Source organism: Abramis brama (genome assembly GCF_963993115.1).
Source record: "Abramis brama genome assembly, chromosome: 20".
In the NCBI taxonomy this organism is placed as follows: domain Eukaryota; kingdom Metazoa; phylum Chordata; class Actinopteri; order Cypriniformes; family Leuciscidae; genus Abramis; species Abramis brama.
In genome coordinates, this window is record NC_139982.1 from 13,552,365 (window position 1) to 13,575,359 (window position 22,995).

General features: G+C 37.6%; 1 protein-coding gene across 7 annotated transcripts in view; it reads left to right on the plus strand.

The window, feature by feature from the left end:
- brsk2a (BR serine/threonine kinase 2a) overlaps positions 1–20,027 on the plus strand; it is a 213,189-nt gene extending 193,162 nt beyond the window's left edge. For 2 of the 7 annotated variants that reach the window (XM_084095461.1, XM_084095462.1), the window contains 7 exons: positions 1,336–1,396; positions 3,900–4,107; positions 4,601–4,649; positions 7,037–7,160; positions 7,691–7,871; positions 10,482–10,571; positions 17,432–17,727. In XM_084095461.1, the coding sequence (XP_083951587.1) occupies positions 1,336–1,396; positions 3,900–4,107; positions 4,601–4,649; positions 7,037–7,160; positions 7,691–7,871; positions 10,482–10,571; positions 17,432–17,595 (877 nt within the window). In that variant the 3' untranslated portion in view covers positions 17,596–17,727. Of the gene's footprint in view, positions 1–1,335; positions 1,397–3,323; positions 4,108–4,600; positions 4,650–7,036; positions 7,161–7,690; positions 7,872–10,481; positions 10,572–17,383 lie in introns of all 7 variants that reach the window. The other 5 variants (XM_084095463.1, XM_084095460.1, XM_084095457.1 and 2 more) reach the window with 5 other exon arrangements.
- Positions 20,028–22,995: the final 2,968 nt, after the last annotated feature.

A 22,995-nucleotide genomic window follows, 5' to 3' on the forward strand; every position in this document is an offset into this window, starting at 1 on the left:
GAATTGCGAGAAAAAAGTCAGAATTGCGAAATATAAACTTAAAATTGCGAGAAAAAAAGTCAGCGTTTATATCCCACAATTCTGACTTTATAATTCGCAATTACAATGTATAAAAAAATTTTAAACTAGAAGTGATCTCAGAAACAGACTTTCTGTTGCATCATTTGTGTTTTTGTGCTGCTTATTGACTTTAAAAGGCATGAGATCAGTGTGTGTCAAAGAAAGAAGAGACTTTGAAATGTTATTTTTAAAAGCTGGATCCGTGTGATGAAGCATACGGGAAGGAGTGAGTTTTTTTAAAATGGAAAGTTCATGAGAAAGAGATGTGATTTTGCAGTTAAAAATCATGTCATGTTAACAGTAGTCAGTTCATATCCTAATCTATTTGAGCAAATTGGATTAATATAAACAAACTGCTTCCAAAAATGATTGACTGATTCATTTAAATAATCATTTAGTTGTGTTCCTGGAGCTCATTTTATGTCTTTTAGTGATGATTTATCTGTAAACAAAGATTGTAATGCTCTGACTGCCAGGCGATTAGTCACCACATAATGCCATTCACATCTAAATATAGGTTTCGCATTTTATTCGTTTCATACGCTGTTCTGCGTATATCAATACGTCACATGCTGGATGTCTCCACTCACCCCTTTATAACTCTAGATTAAAATATCTATGTTTAGCATCAGCAGGATTCATAGCCATCACTTCCTCTAAACACCCACACATGAGAGAGATGCCTCTCAGAGATTTCAGCCTAGACTAGTGTTTTAAATATAAACACATATTTTATCATTTGTCCAAAAGAGATAGTTCCCCCAAAGCTAAAATATCGTTTTTGGTGATCTTTTTCTTTAAAGGGGTCATGATGACATGCATTTTTAATTATTATTATATATGTTCCTTGGGGTTCACTTGTAATGCTAATAAAGAAAAACTATTATTTTCACAGATAATATTAAAATAACCCTCTGTCCAGAATGATCTGTTTTTAAAGAGCGATTAGTTTAAATTTCCTGATAATTTACTCACTCCCACATCATCCAAGATGTTCATGTCTTACTTTCTTCAGTCGAAAAGAAATGAAGGTTTTTGAGGAAAACATTCCAGGATTTTTCTCCATATAGTGGACTTCAATGGGGTCCAACGGTTTGAAGGTCCAAATTACAGTTTTAAAAAAGTTATAGTAAACTGTTAGACTTATAAAGCTTAAATTGCTTGATATCTGGGAATGAGGTAAATGTTCCCCCTTTATAATAGAGTGTGTACATCAGCACTGTTCTCACTCCCTGTCCCTTCTCACCGTGTGTGTTTTCTGGTGTGTCCACACAGGTCCCGGTCCATCAGCGGGGCGTCCTCTGGTCTCTCCACCAGTCCTCTCAGCAGCCCACGGGTGAGTAAGCTCCGCCCCCGGCACACCTGCTCCTGTCTGTCCACCAATCAGCACGCAGCTGCTCAGTCACCTTCATGGCAACCATCACACACTCCGTTACACTGCACATACAACACGACTGTGAGCGGTGGCGTTGTATTGATTTCTATAAAAAACGAATTTGGATTATTTTCTTGGCTGTGACATTTTAAATTTGGACTATACATATATGGCAGATGATAGTAATAAGCAAAGTGCTCTTGACACAAACTATTTAGGATGTTAGTAGGTGAGTGTTTTGGTGACAGTTTAGTGTTTTTTATTGGGATGTAGTTTTTTTTTTTTTTAAGCCCTTATCCAACTGGAAAGCTCAAGAAAATGAACTGGTCGTAAGGTGTTGGATGCCTGGAAATAGCATCCTGGCCTCTAGCAAGCAAAGTAAACAAGAAAGGGAAGAACGCAAGAGTGAGTCGTAGAAGAAAGCAGTTTTTGTTTCATGGAGATGTATTCTTTCATCCTATCTGCTGGAAATCCAGCTCAGGGAAGGCTGTAGAAAATCCCGCTCCTCTGATTAGCACAGAAGCTCTTGGCTAAACTTTTCCAGTTGACTTGTTTAAGACAGCTCACAGATTACAGAGGCCTTGCCCTAAAGCTCAGCAATATATAGAACAGTTTCCAAGTGGAAATTGATTTAGAAGTTCACTCTAAACCTGTATGTCACATGAAAAGTGAGGATTTTAAAACATTATTTTCATGTTTGACATAAATTAGGTTAATGTAATGCTTGTGAATTAGTTTGCTTTGATTACTTTGCTGGATTCCAACTGTGAAGAGACAAAAGTGCTTGAAATATTTAGTGTTTTGAGATTTGAGACATTCATATTCAGATGCTCAGGTGCTTTAAAGGTTCATGAATGATTCAGCATGTGGACGCAGTCCGGCCTTGTATTTTCTTTGACGTTAGTTTGTTAGCAGATGATTCTGAGTTCAAAAACATATTGGTCAATGACTTGACTCATCATTTGCCCTATATAGTAATTTATTTAAAAATACATTGAAATGTAATTCATAAATACAGTGACTTAAATACACCACTACTATGATGAATCTCTATGATTTTTTGGACAAAGTCAAAAATGTCGGGGTGATACAACTATCCTGATATAATAATGAAAGCGACATTTTTTATGTAATATATTATCTTATATTCTAAGATTACCATATAATCTAATAATATTTTAACAAAACTGCTTCAGCAGTAAATTAGCAGTAAAAAAAACTTTTGTCCACCAAATCAAAAGTCATGTGGTGCAACCAACATGCTGAAACCTACAACAGGAAATTATATCATAGAAAGTTCGCAAGGTTGCACATGTGTATGGATATATGTTATTACTTCTTGCTTAATGGCTACACCACATGTAATTTTTGGGTTATTAAATTTAAACCTTTGTTGAAAATGGTATAAAAGTTTTTCGAAGCCATATGAATCTAATATAATGAGTACATTTCTATAAGAACTTGGCACATATTTTAAACTGAACTTCGATTTTTCCTTTTCTTTATCATGGATGTTTTTATATATCGTTCACCCAGATACTGCAAATTACACTGTCCACACCTCTCATACATGATATCATGTTTGATGTCCAAGTTGCTCATTTCACAGAAGAAATTTTGCTGTTTAATCCCTTTTTATTTTCCCATTGGCATCTTTCTTTTGTGTGCCTGAAAAGACTCTTGATTTGCTCTTCACAATGGTCTTGTTGCATCTTTGGCTCACCGGTCTTGGCTAACTGCATGATTCTTTTGTTTCTTCTGCATCACCACGAACCCTTTTTCTCCCTAAATGATTCCTTCCCTTTTTGTGTGTTTTACCCTTGCTGCTTTGTGACTCGTGCCTTAATATCTCGATGTGTTCTGCTCTGGTTCTCGACTTCCCCTAAAGCCCGTCCGAAAGTTCTGTGTCCCGCCTAAGTCGACTGAGCTGCTCTTGTCCCCCAGTTCTAGTATCACTGACTCCCTAAAACCAAACTTCGATCAAAGCGGGGCAAAACCCCCAACTTCTAACTCCCTAAAACCAAACTCAGAACAAAGCGGGGCAAAATCCCCAACATCTAACTCCCTAAAACCAAACTCAGAACAAAGCGGGGCAAACCCCCCAACGTCTAACTCCCTAACACCAAACTCTATATCTGAGTTTCTCTTGCCCTACCCAAAGACCCAAACTCTTCCAGCCAAACCCAAAGACAAAACCTTACAGTCCGCCCGATCAAACCCTTTACCTGAAACCGAGCCTGAACCCATTTTGACAGCCAAGTCAGAACCTTCGACTCCGTGTCAGCCTCAAGCTCCCTGTTTTCCAGGCTCCCCACTGGTGCGACGGGTGACCCCCGCCTCCATCACTCCCCCTACGCTCTCAGTCCCTTTTAGGCCTGCTGTCCCTCTTTCCCCCATCCGTCTACACCACTTCCACCCTGTGCCCGGCTCTGACCACACCACCAAATCTATCCCTACCATACAGGTGACCCCCCACCCCTCTCCAAGGGGCAGCCCTATCCCTACCCCCAAAGGAACGCCCGTGCACACGCCTAAGGACAGCCCAGCGGGGACGCCGACCCCTACGCCACCCCCCAGCCCCTCCATCGGGGGAATGCCCTGGAAGACTCGCCTCAACTCCATCAGGAACAGCTTCCTGGGCTCACCACGCTTTCACCGCAGGAAACTGCAAGGTATCGTGAGAAATGGGTGGATATAGTCAACAATCTACAATTCATCCATTCATCTATCCATTCTCCAAACCACTTGTCCTATGTAGGGTCACGGGTCATTATAGACCTAAAATAAAGCTCTTACCTCCTCCAGATTGACTGGATTTGTTTAATGCTTGTTGTGGCTAAATTGTCTCATTTACATATACTGACTGTAAAACTAATAATAAGCCTGCTTCCATGGTTACCACCTCACTTTGTTTCAGTAGCATCAGTTTGCATTTCTAAATACCTTTTACTGCATATGACCTATTAATGATCCAGTTTAATTGTTGGCATAAATTTTAAGCCCAAGCTGAATGAGCAACCTGTGATAAATACTCCGTTGCATGCAACTCAACAGGCTCTAATTATGTATGTCCTACATAGTGAGATGTTGAATTAGTTAAAGAACTATTTGAAAGTCATACGACCTTGATGAATAACAAAAACATCTTTGCTTTATTCTGAACAGTTCCCACTCAAGAGGAAATGTCCAGCCTCACGCCAGAGTCTTCCCCAGAGTGAGTACACATCTTTTTATATCGTCATGGATTTTCCTTTGACTTTTTATCAAGCTATTGAATAAAAAGCTATTAATTGAATTGTTTATTGTTTATATATATATACACTGCCTGGACAAAAAAAGTCACTGTTTGGATTTAAATGGGCAAATGCTTAAAAGTCTATGATTGGATCATTATTGCAGTGATTATTGTGTTTCTAGCATGTTTGGCATCACTTCTTCTAATCCTCATTGATGGAGTGTAGCTTTTCATTTCTTAAACGACCATGTATGAAGACACATCATGGCCACATTCCAGGATGACAATGTCAAGATTCATCAGGATCAATTTGTGAAAGAATGGTTAGGAGGAGCATGAAGAATCATTTTCACACATGAATCGGCTCTTCTGAGTCCAGACCTTTAATTCATTGAAAGTCTTTGGGATGTGCTGGAGGAGACTTTACAGAGTGCTGGACTCTTTTGGATTGTCAATACAAGATCTTAACCAAAAATTGATGCACTTCTTGATGGAAATAACATCACAATATTTATTTCCATCAAGAGGTGCATACATTTTTCATCAAGATCTTGTAACTAATGTTAACAAATACAACTTTTGAGTTGAATAATGTATAGTAAATGTTGATAATAACATTTACTATGATTAATAAATGCTGTAGAAGGATTGTTCATTCTTTGTTCATGTTAACACAATTTGTTGACTAATGAAACCTTATTGTAAAGTGTTACTATATATATATATACATACATATATGAAGAGTTGCAAAGATGCAAAAGATGCAAAAGCCTCTAAGTGCCATCTGAAAATTTCTTCTAAAATTTTCATTTTTATTAAGCTTGTATGTTTAAGTTCAGTAATTTCACTTAAATGGCAATGAAAATGACCTATTAATTGTCATTTAAGTGAAATTACTGAACTTAAACATACAAGCTTGATAAAAATGATCATTCTAGAAGAAAATTTCAGATGGCACTTAGAGGCTTTTGCATCTGAACTCTTCATATATACAGTATATGGACATTTGGTTTCCATGAACATCCAATAGTGCTTTTCCAGCTTACCATTAAGTCAGTTTTGTGCTAGAAACACCTCAAAATACAGGCGCCAAGAAACCTTCTCTGAAAAAGACGAATTGTAGACCTTGAACAATTCTCACCCAACAACAGTGTTGATGTAAAACCCCCTTAGCACTTCAGAAATCATTGTGAGTTATGTTTGCCTCTGTTAAACCATTTAGTGTTTTTTCCTCTCTAATGGAAGCTCAGTCATATCTTTCTCCCACCGAGGGTCTCAGCACACGGCAGACAGCAGTCACAAACTCTCTCCCCCACGGAGTGATGCCTCATCCTCTTTTGTTTTCTATTTTGTCTTCCATAACTTATCCGCCTCTCTCTCGCTCTCCGCGCCAGCTGGATAAGCCGCAGCACTCTCTGCTTTCTTTTGTCATCCTCTGCCATAAATCAGTTTCTGGAAGCTAAGTTGTGAGCGACTGTGCTTTGTTGATACACAACACTGGCGGACTGAAGCCTTTTAGAGCTAGAATAATGTTTAGACAGACAGTTATTCCTTTATATGCTAAAACAAGACAAAATTACAGCTGCTAGTTTAAACACCAGGAGTTTTGGTTGATTTTCCATCAACAGAGATGATTTCATTCTCGGAGAACTACTGCAGCAAAATTGCAACAGTTGTTTAACAAAACTTTCTCTAAATATGGGTTACAAATGCATATAACGGCAGCTTATACTCTGAAATGTGTCATAGAAATATGCAGTAATATTTTTTGAATATTGCTAGCATTGCTAAGTCAGCATGGCCACCGACACAAAATATCAATAAACATTTCTTAATATTATCAATGTTTAAAACAAATTCAAGAATATTTTTGTGTAAACTGATATTCCTGAGATCAAAGCAACTTGTACGCCACTAAATACGGGAGTCAATTTTGCAAGTCTTCTTAAATTTACATCACAACAAATGATGCATTCATATTTTGGCCTTTATAACAATTGACTTCCTAAAATGCATTTTAGGAGCAAAACACCAACCAGGGTGAATATGTACAAGCAAATATATAATTGTACAAATTTTTTTTTAGCTGTGCGACAGGAGCATCTTATGGATTTTTGTACGACTTCATTAAATTTTTCTCACAGCCATCAATATAACCTCATGCAAAGTTCAGCATGTAAATTCATGGTCGATGCTCTGCTGTGTGCCGATCTTTCATAGAGTCCCTTTTATAAATTATTCAATATCAATTTATTTTGCATAAGCGCCATAGGATCTGTCTTATTCTGAGCTCTGATATGGACTGATCTTGTATCCCCTGAAGCCTTCATAAAAAGCTCATGTTTTGTATTTCTCTCACCCTGCAGACTTGCCAAAAAATCTTGGTTTGGTAACTTCATCAACCTAGAGAAAGAAGAACAGATCTTCGTGGTTATTAAGGACAAGCCACTGAGCTCTATAAAAGCCGACATCGTCCACGCCTTTCTCTCGGTAAGCAATCTGTTTTGCATGGCTCCAATCCCATTTAATTCCAATGTTGGGAACGACAGCTATGAATATTTGAATATGGGCTCCTACGTTCCCTCTATCAGATCGAAAGACTTTCCTCGTCGCAGCAGTTTTGATAGGCTTGGCCGGAAGCCTGTGTTTTTACGTTTGCAAACACCTTTCTGATTTGTGTTTCATTTCTGTAAAATGCTAGTGTGTGATGTTTCCATCCTTCCCTGTGGCTGCCTCTTTCATTAGAGGTCAATGGAAAATCAACGCAGGGCATGAATCATTAGCATATAGATGTTGTGCCTCGAGAGGTTTGTGGAAAGGGGAAAGGAGTTTAGTGTGTCATTTAGACCGGCAAGTGGTTTAAATGTCTGTTTAAAAAACTTGCTTGTCTTGGTTAGTGATGTTTTCCTCACCTTCGGCTACACGAAAGTTATAAATAGCCACAAGTTTCCATAGAGGTTCCTCGTAGGTGCTTCCAAATATGTAAGAGCTAATCGAGCTTTACCTTTCTCCTCCCTCAGATACCCAGCCTCAGTCACAGCGTCGTCTCGCAGACGAGTTTTCGGGCCGAGTACAAATCCACAGCCGGTCCCACCGTCTTCCAAAAGCCTGTTAAGTTTCAGGTTGACATCACGTACACCGAGAGCACCGTGACCACCAAGGAGAACGGCATCTATTCAGTCACCTTTACTCTGCTCTCAGGTAAACACAGCAACCGCAATCAACATCACCAATCATCAAGCTCTTAGATCGCGAGTGTAGCTGGAAAACATGAAAATAGCTGTGGGAAAAAGTGAAAAATGTGAATTATTTTTACCTTTGTGAATCTTATTTGGGATAATCACATTAAATTTGTCAGAATAACCTGCAACCGTATTTTTAAAAGGAAAACAATCCCTGGTAGAGCACAGATTAGGTCAATTTGGCAGTACAGTTGGATGATAAAAGCTAAAAAATATATATATCTTGATATTTTTCTGCCTTTTGACGATCAGTATGCATCTCGATATTGATCTATTTGCTCTGAAATAGCTTATTTAAGGTATTTTTTCAGTCATATTTAGCCATAATTTTTTAACCGAAAAGCCTTTGGTGCCAAATAGGTTCAAAACGTTTCATTTAAAAGGTTATATATATATATATATATATAACATTTCTATTCACCAATACATTGTTACTATACAAGAAGGTTAAATTCTGTTTATTACTTAAACATTTTAATACATGAAAAATGCCACGGGGGAATATGTTTGAGTGATAACAGCCATCAGATGGGATCTTGAAACTACTCTTTTTTACTTTGAAAATAAAATTCACTTAGAAATTGCTAGTAAATTTTATAATTACAAAGAAACGGCAAGTAACACATTGGATTTAATGTGAAGTTTTGAAGTAGAAAGACGTAAATAGTATTTTCTTGTAAAGAATTTTACAGCGTAGTTTAATGACATTGGGTCTCATTCACCAATAATAATTAGCAGACTATTTGTATTTATGCGCACAGGAGAACTTCTGACTAATCCACAACAATTTGTTCTTAATCTTGTTCTAATGGCAATGTATTCGGAGTATTCTAAATGAGTGTCAGTCATTTGCATAAAACAAACCTTTCCTGTAGCTCAAACAGTAGAGCGTTGGCGCTTGCAACGCCAAGGTCATGGGTTTGATTTCCAGGGAAAGCAAGAACTGATAAAAATGTGAATACCTTAAAATGTAATATAAGTCGCTTTGGATAAAAGCGTCTGCCAAATGCATAAATGTAAATTAAATGTAAACCTAAACCATCTCCATGTAAGGGCCATATATTAGGCTCAGCAAACATATGATGCATATATATGTGATTTTCACACCAAAACCAATGTGGTTTCAGTTGTTCCTTAACTTTTTCGTAAATTTAGAGTACATTTCAGTATGACAAGTTATAGATCAATTATGATTTGTTTGTGAAAACATTTGTTTGATTTCACGCACAAATTGAGGCATACGCATGGTTAGTGAATGAGACCTATTGTCTTGAGGAAACTTAAAGTTAGAGATGTATTTTTGTATCACCAGCAAAATCATTGCAAATATATTGTGGATATTTAATGTAAAGCCCGTTCCTGACAGTGTACACTTAGTCTTGGCTAACTTAGACGAAGCTGAATACAGGTGTAAATGGGGTCTAAAACGTTTTGAGCTTGTCCACTTTCGACCACTTCCAGAGGTAGTCGAAAACACATTTGACCGGATTGCTTTCATAGTGTAAACGCTTAGTGTACGCATAGTGTAAATGTGGTCGAATGTGTTCGAACTGCCACAAAAGACCGTCTTCTCTCCGTCTACTGAACTCATGCTTAACATTATGGGAAGCGCACTAGCCAGACGGGATTTAAACTTTGTCGACTGAAGACCCAAGTTTGGTTTGAAGACAAAAAATGTCCCAAGCACAATGTTCTCTCACCATTCCTGATTTCTAACACACACTCACAGCGTTCGGCTGGTCTTGTGGCTGTTAGAGCATAAACAAAAGCTGATGTTCTCCGTATGATTTTCCGTCATCTCCGGTTGTGTTCATATGTAAATAGCTTGAGCTTGTTTTGCCCATTAGATCGAAAGATCTGAAAAAAACACAAAAAAAACATACATTTACACTACATAGACCCTCCCCTTGAAGAAATCAGGACAGATGTGGACAAAAGAGACGGATTAAAACACCAGGTGTAAACGGGATTGTGTCTCCCTCGTCTACTTATGATCAGATCAGACAAAACTCATCTTAATCCCATGTGTGAACAGGGCCAATGTGACCTACTGTAGCACCTTTAGAAACATTTCCATTTAATTCTCAGATTGAGCCAAATAGCCTCTTACACACACCAATGATAACATCAGTATATTGCAGAAGTTGCAATAACAACTAAGATAAATAGAACACCTAAAAATACGTTGTAGAAGTATTGGCTAATACATCATTCTCTTTTACTTTCTCCATTAGTATTCATTATGTCTCCACATAATAGCGTCAATAGCAGCTCTTTCTACTGAAGTGTGTGGCCCACGTCGTTGTCCACCTAGCTGAGATAAGAAGGGCCGCAAGTTACAAGTAGTTTTACAATAAATTCCTGTCAGATTCCCAAAAAGCTTCAAGGGCTCATGGTCCTAATTTAGATTTTTCTGTCTGTGGATAATTTCTCTTTTTACTATGGTGCAAACATGACTTGAATGAGGAGTCAACTAATCCGTCTTAAGGAAACCCCGCCCCAACTTCCAGTTTCAACAAGAAAATGTCAACAGACTCTTTTCTTTTTTACCTGTTACACTTTATTGTAGGTCCCAGTCGGCGCTTTAAGCGGGTGGTAGAGACGATTCAGGCGCAATTGTTAAGCACACAAGACCAGCCGGGGGTCCAACAGCTGTCTGGTGAGTATAAATCCCCTGTCCCTTCCCCCGCCCCGAGCCCCATGTTCCCTCTCATATGCCTCTCCTTCATCACGCATGCCCCCGCACCCCTCGACCACGGCACACCGCAGCACAGCATCACAGTATTCTCCACATGATCCCACCCTAAAGCAAACCCTGCAGACGCTAGAAGAGATGGAGAGTTTTCCAGTTCTTGGTGATTCCCTTCGGCCACACCGATGCTCCCATTTCTCAGGCGGCATTAGCGGTAGCATTCCCTGACAGTTCTCCAAACCTGGGCACCTCAGCTTCATGATTTCTAGCTTTGGGGGACTGTGTCCTTGTTGGGTGATTGATTTGGGCTGGTAATATAAAGGTTTCTTGTACAGTTTCAGGTCGGTATAACCCCAAAACGGAAGTCTTGCTTTGTCCCCATCAGTTTTATCCGACAGCTATTGTGCTTAACCCAAACAGAACACATAAGACACAAATCAGGGACATTACAATAAAAATATCAAGATTTGGGACAATATTTTTCAGTGTATACCTTCTAATACCTATTCAGAGTTTCAAGAATGAACTGCTGATTATGTGGTTCATCAGAGGAGAAAAGAAAGCCACTTTTTTCATCCTATTCTTCGTTTACCCGGTGTACGTCCTCTCTTCTTGACACATGATGATATTTGGGGTGTCCCAACCATTTCCCTGATAACAGCTCCACCTACTGGTCTGATAGATGAACAACAACATCTTATAGTCAAAACCAATACATATAACCCAACTTTTTAGGTTTTATCAAATGCACACAACATTATTGAACAATAATGGAACAATATTATTTGTACTCCAAAGATATTTAGTTGCTGTATATTTAGTAACTTTGATACTTTTCCTGTTATTTGTTCTTAAAGTCAAGTCGGTCAAGTCATCTTTAAGCAGCTTTACAGTGATCAGAGGAAAATAATGCAACAAAGTTTGTTTCTAGAAGAAAATAGCATCACAGTCCAGCTTAAGTACACCGCAAAAAATGCTTTTCTTACTTAGTATTTTTATCTTGTTTCTAGTCCAAATATCTAAAAAATCTTAAATCAAGATGCATTTATTGCATCTTATTGCATCTGATGCAATTATTTTTCTTACCCCATTGGCATATAATTGTGCTTGTTTCAAGCAAAAACTCACTTAATCTAGATTTTTCCCCCCCAGAAAACAAGATATAATATAATTTTACTCCTCTAGTAAATGCATTTTGATTTAAGAATCTTTAGATATTTGGACTAGAAACTAGACAAAAATACTAAATAAGAAAAGCATTTTTTGCAGTGTAAGTTCAATGATGGTTCATTTTTGTTGTAAAAAAAGTTATTAATTTAGTTTACTATAAAATAGTTTAATAGTAAAAAAAAAAAAAAATATATATATATATATATATATATATATATATATATATATATATATATATATAAAACTTTTAAAATAAGTTTCTCATGTTAACCAAGGCTGCATTTATTTGATCAAAAACATGGGGGGAAAAAACAGTAGTATTACAATTTAAAATAATTGTTTTCTATTTTAATATATTTTTTAAATCTAATTTAATCCTGTGACGATCCTTCAGGAGATGCTGATCTAAAAATGCAAAATATTTAAGCATTTTTGCTAATGGTATTTTTTACCCCACTGTATATGTACACATATTAGTTATAACTTCTACCGTAGTATATCATAACAAGAGGGTGAAGTAGTCATCAACTGTGTTTGTCACTGCCACTTTGGGGAGATTTCAGGGAGTTTTGGGCAACAGGAAGACATTCCAGACCATCTCAAGAGAGTAGATCTTCCCTTTCTCTCCTCCTGTCATCCTTCTCTGTTCCCTTTCACTGTCTATCTCTCTTTCTCCTTCCCTTTCACGCAAACATGTCACATTCATTGCTCTTCATGTCTCATTCAGCGCTGTATGACTCACTGTGGTTTGAACGCACTACAGCACTCCACAGATGAATGGCACATACTCACTGCAGTCAGATTGCACGTACCGGTCCAAAAATAAACATTAATAAATAAACTAAAATCACTGATTTAATTATGTTATTTTGTGGAGGAGGTTGTGGTTTTCTGTGTGTATAACTAACCTCCTAATGTTCTTTAGTTTCATAAAACTATTTTTATTCCAAACAAGCATAATCATCCACACAAACTTGTCTAATAACCACTCAACCGAAGTCTTCTCGGCCCTAATGTGGTCTAGATGAAGACATCAGGCCCCATACTTGTTAATGGGAAATTGCTCATTTGCTTCACTTGGGCATGATGAAGAGCACACGCAGCAAATTTAATGTGTTAATGTGCTGATCCGATTTATAAACCAAAAAAAAAAAAAAAAAAGATTTAGGGAATTTGCTACTTTTTTTAAGGCTGCTCTTATTTGCAAAAGTTTTGTTCGGTGTCAACACACGTTTCTCTCTCTCACATGTATCCAGAGAACTCTCAGTGCGCTGCCAAAACTGGTAAAGTCGCAAAGTCAAAGTGTGGTAAGACTCTTACGGCTTGTGTGTTAAATACACCAATTACAGTGGACAAAAAGAGTATTGAAACACTTAACACTTAAAAATGTGTGAATGTCTTTGCATTAGCTAACAAATCAATCCAATTTGGCATTTACAAAAAAAAAAATATTTTGTGAAATGTTTTGCTTGAAGAGCATGCTTGTGCTATCATTCTTTAAGATAAAAGCCACTTGCTTTCATATTGTGTTATCTAATACAGTGGTTCAACACAATATTCAAAGAGATATTTCCATTATGCTGTAATTATGACAAAACTGCTTGTTTTCAAACTGTTTTTATTAACAGAAACTGTGAGTAGACTGAGGAAAGAAGTACAGTTTAAATCTCAATTTCATGTTTTTTGTTTTTTTATTTGAAATTTAATGTAGATTATCAAAACACAGCCTTTTATTATGTTAATATATCAATAACAATTTATTCATTTAAATACTTTTAAGTCATCCTGCATTTTGCCGAGGCCTCCTGACTGAGAACCATCGGTTTAATACAATGACATTCAGACAGTTTAAGTAAGACTTAAAGGGTAGTTCACTCAACAATTAAAGAAGTTCACTTTTAAAATGAAAATTCTGTCATCATATACTCACCCTCATGTTGTTTCAAACCTGTATGAATTTCTTTCTTCTGTTGAACAGAAAGGAAGATATTTAGAAGAATATCAGTAACCAGACAGTTTTTGGGTCCCATTGACTTCCATAGTATATTTTTTTCCTACTATGGAAGTCAATGGGACCCAAAAACTGCCTGGTTACTGACATTCTTCTAAATATCTTCCTTTCTGTTCAGCAGAAGAAAGAAATTCATACAGGTTTGAAACAACATGAGGGTGAGTATATGATGACAGAATTTTCATTTTAAAAGTGAACTTCTCCTTTAAGATTAAGTCACCAATATATGTTTCCATCCAAAGTTGCGAACTTATGCACAAAATCATCACTACCTGGGAAATTGGTGGAAAATTGACTAAATTTGCTGCAATCGGGAAAGCCACTGTGGCTCTTTTTTCCTCCATCATACATGACATAAATGCGCAGACGAAACGCAATAAGCACTGTCCTGTTATCTTGCGTTCGGATATTGGTTTTTGGGAACGCAATTGCTTGAGACGCTTCTGGGAGGTCCTTTTATCACATCATTCTAATGACAAAACATTCATTCACATGAGTTTTTTCTTGAGTATCGAGGGATTTATTTGGTATATGTTTTTCCATTGTAGTTTATGCGTGTGACTTCTTATCGAAAAAAAAAATGGTTCTCCTCAATTAAGCGCATAAGGTTTTTTAATGCAAATTTTTGCGCATCTTGGCTTTTCCATTCAGCGTTTTTTATACAATATTCCAAAAATGTGCATAAAAAGTAGGTGGATGGAAACAATAGCTATTTACTACCATCATATAATTTCAAAGCTGCATGACTTTCTTTTTTCTGCAGACATGATGGTGAGTAAATGAGGACAGAATCTTCATGTTTGGGTGAACTATACCTTGAAGTATCCAAAAGGTTTTTGGGGCCACTGAATTACTTTATTATGCACACTGCATTTTTCCTTATATAAATCACAACACTTGTTATCATGCATGTCATGTATTACGTCCAATTTAATTTAAAGTGCACCCAGCCATAATAAATACCCTTTCACATGTAACGTGATTGAATCAGTAAGTGCCGCACAATTTTATTTGGATTTCTTTAAGTTTTGTGTGCACTAAAACACCAAGATGTGCACAACAGAAACTAGCGGTCACAGTACATACTTAGTCTGTGTGGCTTACAAACCTGCTCTTAGTTTCTTGGCTATGTGCGCCAAACAGACGAGGCTATACATATGTACACCAGAGGCTCTGATGATGTTCAAATGTTCAAATGAACCCTACACCATTGGCTTGTGCCAGTTTGTGTAATTATGGTTGCATGTGTAGTCATGAGTTTGGAAGAATCTGAAGTCAAGTACACTAAAGGGGGTTCTCTAATGCAGTCAGAGATGGCTGTAGGCTAGTCTGAGCCTCAGATGGACCAGACCGTCTGGTGCATGTTACACACTAATGCCAAGAACTTTTGAAAATTGCCGTTTCCTGTCGCCAGAATCGCCAGAATTCATGAATGAGGATGCACAGGTTTTTAGTAGCCTGTCGAGAAACAAAAAGTTGACAAAGTCTGCTAGAATAAGTGAAAGAACTAGTTACTGCATTTTCCAAAGTTTGTGAGGTTTTTGTAATTTATTCTTTATTGTTAGTTAATTATTAGCTTGTTTACATAATTGCTCAGCAGTCTCTGTATTGACATATACGGAAAATGTTTGTAGACATTGTAGTCTTTCTATCCATCAAAACAGATTTTTCATTAACATAATTACAGAATACACAGCATTGCTTCATGATGATATCTTGTTGTATATTCCGCCTGTGGAATATGGTGTATAATTGAACCGGACAGATGACACTTCATAGGCTTGTGTGATGGAGAAGTGAGCAGAATAAAGATTAAAGGGTACGTGCTACCCATGTGTGGGTTTCCTGACTGATCTATGTGTCATTCTTCCTGCAGTGACAGAGTGTACAGATGACACATCGCTTCACTCATTAATTTAGAGCCTTTTCTAATTATCTAGCCTCTCTCATGTTGGCTATATAAAGCCGTGTGTGCCCATGTGCTTCACCCCTACCAGAAAATCCAGCTAAAACCATCTTTAAAGTCAACATGAAATTGAACCCAACCCTATTTACTGTCTTAAAACATGTTCCTGGTCTTATTGCAGATGATTTTCAGTACACATTACTGCAAAGAAACAACCAACGTTGATCTTTTGGAAAAGTGTAATAACTTGCTTAAAGGAATAGTTCACTTAAAAATGAAAATTCTGTCATAATTTACTCACCCTCAAGTTGTTTCCATCCTGTATGAATTTCTTTCTTCTGCTGAACACAAAAGAAGATATTTTGGAGAATGTCGGAAACCAGACAGTTGATGGTCCCCATTGACTTCCATAGTATTTTTTTCCCTACGATGGAAGTCAATGGGATCCATCAATGTCGTGTTACCAACGTTCTTCAAAATATCTTCTTTTGTGTTCAGCAGAAACAAGAAATTCATACAGGTTTTGGAACAACTTGAGGGGGAGTAAATGATAACAGAATTTTCATTTTTAAGTGAACTATCTCTTTAAGCAACTTGCCTTTTCAACTGCCTTCACCTAGGCCAAAAATAGTGTTATAGCCAAAGCAGTTTATCTGTTTTAGGTACTGTTGTCTCACCAATAGTTAATGAGTAATATAATTGCAGTTAATATTAAAGTATATGGTACTTCAATAATAGCAAATTACAGCATATATGAAAAATGTATATTACCATAAAGATGCTCTTGGGATGAACCTGTCCTACAGCCTCCACCTCAAGTTGAAAAAGGCTCCTCAAAAGTAATCTTCAACAATCAACTGCAACTGGTCTTCATCCTAAACCTCACCAAGAAAATCCCCGTTATGGAAAAGTTGCTGATTTTTTTTGCTTGAATATTCTATATGACTTGGAACTATGTCGTGGCAGAGGTAAAATGGGTTGCAATTGCTGATTCACGTTGACTTTAAGGTGGTAGTTCTGTTTGTGAACCCAGTAGCTCTTCTCTAACTGGTCCAAGCTGATGTAGATGGTTGACCAGCTGTTGGGGACCTGGCTGCTGTGTTACACCATCTTGGTCAAGGTCGTTCCTGGAAAAAGCAGGTCATACCAGCTTAAGGTGGTGAAGTAAGATGGTTCATTTGGTTGACCAGCCAGTGGGAACCTAGTTGAATTTGGGCTAGAAAAAAACATGCTATGCATGTTTTTGGTGGTCAAGGCGATTTATCTCATCCAAGATGGTCTACCAGCTCAGCTAGGTTCCCACCATCTGCTAGTCCAGCTTATCAACCAACTAAACTACAACTAGTTACGTTGCTCAGCTTGTAGACTATAAAGCTAGCAAGCCCATGGTTCCGTTTCCAGGGAACACAGATACTGATAAAATACTGTAACTTGAATGTACTAGTCAGCTTGGACCAGCTAATGGCTACCAGCCAGGTACGACCTTAAGCTGGTTTTAACTGGTTTAACCAGAGAAGCCTAATTTCTTGTACAGAATTTCAAAAGTTAGTGTGGCCCTCAAAGCTTCTCCAAGTCGTGGTCTTCTTCCCTATCCTATCTCTTTTCCCCTTTTTGTCCATTTCTCCTTGTGCGAACCCATTGTTCATTTCTTTGTTCTCTCTTTTTTCCTTTTCTTCCTATCTGTGTACCTAGGCAGCCCATTGAGTAACTTCTTTGACGTAATTAAACAACTTTTTTCAGACGAGAAGAATGGCCAGGTGCCTCTTCCACCTGGCTCGCCCAACAGACACCCGTCTAACGCCCGTCGCTACGACCCTCAGCCTAGTGACTCTAAATGCCCAGCGGGCAATCCCAGGGACAATGCCAAGCTGGTGGCATCCTTTGGGATACAGGAGCAGCCCTAACACTTTACCAATCAAGCTTTTTCAAACGTACCTACATAAAAGCACTAAAATATGTCTTAGAGGTGATGGGATTTATATTTGGACAAACTTTTGTATGATGGAATGACTGTTTAAAAACAAGTTATGACACAAATCCAGACACATTTCCTCTGTCACCGTCTTTGCCATGTCAGTCTGCCAGTCCCTTCCCGAACCCCCGTTGTTTCTACCCCAGATGTTTTCATGTCTTTTACGTCTGCCTTCCCGTTTTCCTCACCTTTGTGACGGCTTGTCTTTGCTGCTAGGAATTATCCAGAAAACGTATTAAAACGCTGCCCCACTTCCCTGCACATCCTGTGACGGACATTTATTGACAGACGGCACTTTTCATGACGAACAAGCAGGTTACCAGGAGATGGACACTTCATCCTTCGTCACACTCTTCCCTTCCCACTCTCCGGTCTCTCCACGCTTGACAAGGACTAAAATACAAGTACACACAGCGCTCGCCCTACCATCATCTCAGCATCCTAACCTGTTAAAATGGTCAACCAGCTGGTGGGAACTGGCTGCTCCAACAGACTCTGTTCCAAAACTTAGTGAGCTGCCTCTAAGATACTGTACCCAGACATCACACCTGTCCCGGAAGGTCCGGGAGTCGATTGATAGTGAGTCCCTGATGGACGCAATATTATATACAATATCCCGGAAATCGATCAAGCGAGAGAGAAAGCCTGTTTCCATGTGGTATTAGATGCATTTTCGCTGGACCGATCACAAGTGGTCATTCTAGACGTATTACCGTAACACCTGGGATTATCTAACCCGGTCTCACGGCAATTCGTTCAAATTTTATGAGGTGGCTAATTCATACGAATGACCTATCCCTGGCCCTGCCCCAAACCTACCCATCACTGGGGTTTAGACAAATCGTACGAATTAGCCACCTTTTACTCACTCGTACAAATTCGTACGAATTGGTCGTGAGATAGCATTGGATTATCCAACGTTTCAAATGCGTCTTCTGTGACCACTTTGTGATTTTGTGGAGATCCTCTGCTCTTTTTTCGTCACTCTCAACTACATCACTTTCACTTTCGGTGCACAGATAATGAACAAATCCGTGTTAGGCAGCTTATTCTAATGAATATAATAGTATAATTAATTTTTGTACCATCTCCCGGAAATGAGTTTTTGCAGGGTGGGATGTCTGGATACCTCACTTTGATCACATTATAATGCAGTCCCTTACTGCAATGCAATAAACTTTGTACAAAAAATCATTCAACATGGCAGGCTAAGCACTTTAATCAGTTTAGTTAAAATAAGGACTTTTTTACCCAATTTTTGTTAATGTATTTTTATGCACATTAGAGAATGGTGCTGATAGCATGTAGCAACATGCTAATGTCAAACTCTGTTGAAATCAATTGTTGTGAGCTTAGCAACATGGCAGCTGTACTGAAGTCAGTTCGAGTCTGCTGTGCGCATAAGGGGAGGAGCGCTGTTTGTATGTCACACCGAGATGTTAACCATGAAGAGCATTTTAAATAATGTGTTAGCTTAGCAACATGCTAATGGAAAACTCTACTGAAATCATTTATGAATGGAGTCTCCAGTGCACATGGTGTGAGGAGTGCTGTTTGTATATCACACAGAGTTCACTTATGAGGTTACGATTCAGGAAAAGCCTGGTGCACACACTTTTGGCTGTGATTTTGCCATCTAGGACAAATTTTCAGGAGTTGTAAAAGAGTTATTTCATCATAAAAATTTGGAAAACCATCAGAAAAAAAATCATGTGTGTATCTTGCTTTAGAAGGCAGTAGACAGCAAGGCAGCTCGCTAGGTTTGGAACAAATTCACACTCAAAATACTAGACATGAACACACATTCACACAACTCTAGGATGTTTGCACTCAGATTCATAAAGACCATAGGAAAAAAAAAAAACTAAACACGTCGAGAAGGAAAAGATGACTTTGAGAGCTTTTCCTGGGGATGTTTTTCATTGTTTCAATTTGTGATCTTTTATTTATTTATGACTTTATGTTTGAAGAACATCACTTGATCTTAAATCATTGCTGCAAAAGGACTGAAACTCGGGACGGGATGGGGTGGGGGGGGGGGGGTGGGGGTGGGGGTGGGGGTGGAGGGATAGTACTGAATGAATTTATCCTAATGAATGAATCTCTGTTGTACAGATTGAACATAATTATGTACAAATAAAATGTCTAGATGTGACACTAGCTTTAGTTCTGTTGTAGATGCAGATTTGAAATCTTGTGTTGCTTGTCTTTATTTAATTATTATTTAATCCTTTTATTTCTGTATTTATTACCTGATGGAACAGTTTGTTTCATTATATCGATTTGGTTAGGCACTGAAATACAGTGTTTAATTATTTTATTTTTTCTCTTTTTTTTCTTTTCTGATAATTTCTCATGTTCGCTACCAGCAGATACAAAAAAAAAAAATGTTGAATACATTGTGGATATTTTTGTATTTTTTCTTCTGTTTTATCTCTGTCCTTATTTATTATCATCCAGTTATATATATATATACATGAGAACTTGAATGTTATTTATTTATGACAATAACGTGTTTGTTTGTATCAGGGCAACACAATTTTGTTTGTTTAAAGAAACTTTCTAATGTCTTGATTTGTAAAAGTACCGTGGACTTTACGAATCTTTCTTTCCTAGCTTCAAAAGAGAACAAAATAGTATGTAAAAACAAACAAACCACAAAAAAGCTAATTTAACAGTATTTTAAGAATGTAGTTTAGCCTCTATGGGGAGGAAATGAACTTCTCGATATCAATGTCAGCTTCATATCATTGTGTGTGTACAATGGATGACAAAAAAAGCTGTTCTTGGATCAGTTCTACTGTAAATATGATGTTGTGGCCTATGGGAAAGTCGAAGGCCGTTCCTGCTCTTTGCTTTTGACTTGTATTGCTGTGTGCATGCACGCATTTTCTTTGCATGGCTTTAACGTAACTATTCTCAAAAATCGCACTATTTTCTCAGATCTGCAATCTTTTAATGGAAAAACAAACAAACACCTGCCATCACCTTTAACCTCTGTTAGTCTCTCTGCGTTTTTTTGTTCTCTTTCTGTTTTCCTGTCATGTTTTCTACTATACGCTGTAAGCGAGCGACACAACACAGGTTTTGCTCGCTGGCAGTGTCTACAGTATGTGGTATCTGTTTATAAAATGCTTCCTTTTGTCTGTATGTACCTCGACCAGGAAAGATTTGGATGTTCACAGCCCCCTTTTTACAGACAGCTGGTTTAAATGAAACAAAAATAAAGCAATACCTGTTGTGAACTTTCCTATTTTATACAGTTATGAAGCAAAACTTTAATGACAAAATAAAATAAAATTGTCCATGCAGAGCAGGAACATGCATTTAAAGTTGTAAAAATCCCCTTGTATCATAACTGTGAGCAATTTCAGAGAGAAAAATGAAACAATAAACTGATTCACTTAATAGGATGATACTAGCGAGTGTTCATGATTGTATGTTACTGAGTGGGCGAGTGTTTATCAGTCAAACAATGATCAAAGACAGAAGTCGTATATGCCCATGACTGATAGGCCTATACAAAATTACTGTGCATACATGCAAATTTGCTGAAATTAACTTTTATGATTCAAGGAACTGATTTATTTTCTGATTGAAGCCATCTACTTCAGTTTAACATGTTAGATATTATTTTCTTTATCTATTTCTATAAAATGTCTATTTTTATTTTGTTAAAACGTTTTATTGTGATACAAATGTTCAGTCTGTCATTATAGTTATACGCAGAGCCGGACAGTAACGGAGTACATTTACTTGAGTACAGTACTTAAGTACAATTTTGAGGGATCTGTACTTTACTCGAGTATCATTTTTGGGGAGTACTCATGACTTTACTCAAGTACATTTGAGAGGCAAATATTGTACTCTTTACTCCACTACATTTCTATCCATAACCGTGAGTACCTGTTACTTCTTCTAAAAAAAAAAAGGAAAAAAGAAAAAAGAAAAATCTCGGAAACCCTCAATTTGTTGTTTCCCTCTCAAACGTGATTGGATTGTGCAGGCGTCACTGATTGGGACAGCCTATCAGCAATCACCTTCAGCTTTCCGCTCAAATCCATGGTCAGATTTAGATAAGAGACGAAACCATGGACGAAACAATGGATGAAGCAGGTCCATCCCGGGAATGTGCCAACCAGTGGCCCCACCTCGCCAGACTATTTCAATTTTCTGAACAAGTTAATGATAGTTTTCGCTTCAAGTGTTTGCTGTGTTTACCAATGTAAGCACTGTGGCAGTAGTAATGCAATATTTAAAAAATGTACTCTTGTACTCTTGATACTCAAGTAATTTTAAAAACAAGTACTTTAGTACTTTTACTTAAGTAGACATCTGACTGTAGTACTTTTACTTGTACTTGAGTAAAATTTAGCAAGGGGTATCTGTACTTTTACTCAAGTAATGAAGCTGTGTACTCTGTCCGCCTCTGGTTATACGTTTAATAATACTGAAATTACATCAATACTGTTTTGCTTTATTTACTTTTATACAACAACTAGTCCTTAAATTTGATTGGCCGAGTGCATGCGTTCAACGAGCGCTGATAGCGGCAAGGCAAGGCAAGGCATACGGAAATCACTCTGCTGTATTACAAACCAAAGAAACACTATCAAAATATAATAAACATAAAAATATTATTATCATACTATCTTATTAATAAATATATATATATATATATATATATATATATATATACCTTTCAACCCAAATGCACGTTTCTGTGCAAGAGAGCCAGAAGAGAGGTCAAGAGAAAGGGGAAGAGATAGTCAAGTCACCTTAATTTATATAGCGCTTTTAACAATATGAATTGTTTCAAAGCAGCTTTACAGTGATAATAAGAAATTACAGTAACAGAGATTGTTTTGGCTTTACAGCAGCTCTAGGATAAAGTTATTGTCCTGCTAAAAGTTTGTTTTGATTGATTGATTCACATCTGTTAAGAATATCATAAGTTGTTAACTTTTTTTTTGGGACGCTATCATGACACCGTTCTAACAGAAAACCCTCAACGCCCTCCGGCATGGTGTTAGACAGTATTCTAGGTTATTACGTGAGGAAGGTTTTTGTCCAATAATTAGAATCTATGCTTTTTCTTAATGAAGTAGTAGGAAATTACTAGTCATCCAGTTTTGTATATCAGCTATGCATTCCGTTAATTTTGTGAATTGGTAAGTTTCGTCAGGGCGTGAAGAAATATAGAGCTGAGTATCATCTCCCAAGGGTAGCATGTACAGAGTGAACAGCAACGGTCCTAGTACTGAGCCTTGTGGTACGCCATACTGAACTTTTGATCGCTAAGACATCTCTTCATTTACTGCTACAAACTGAT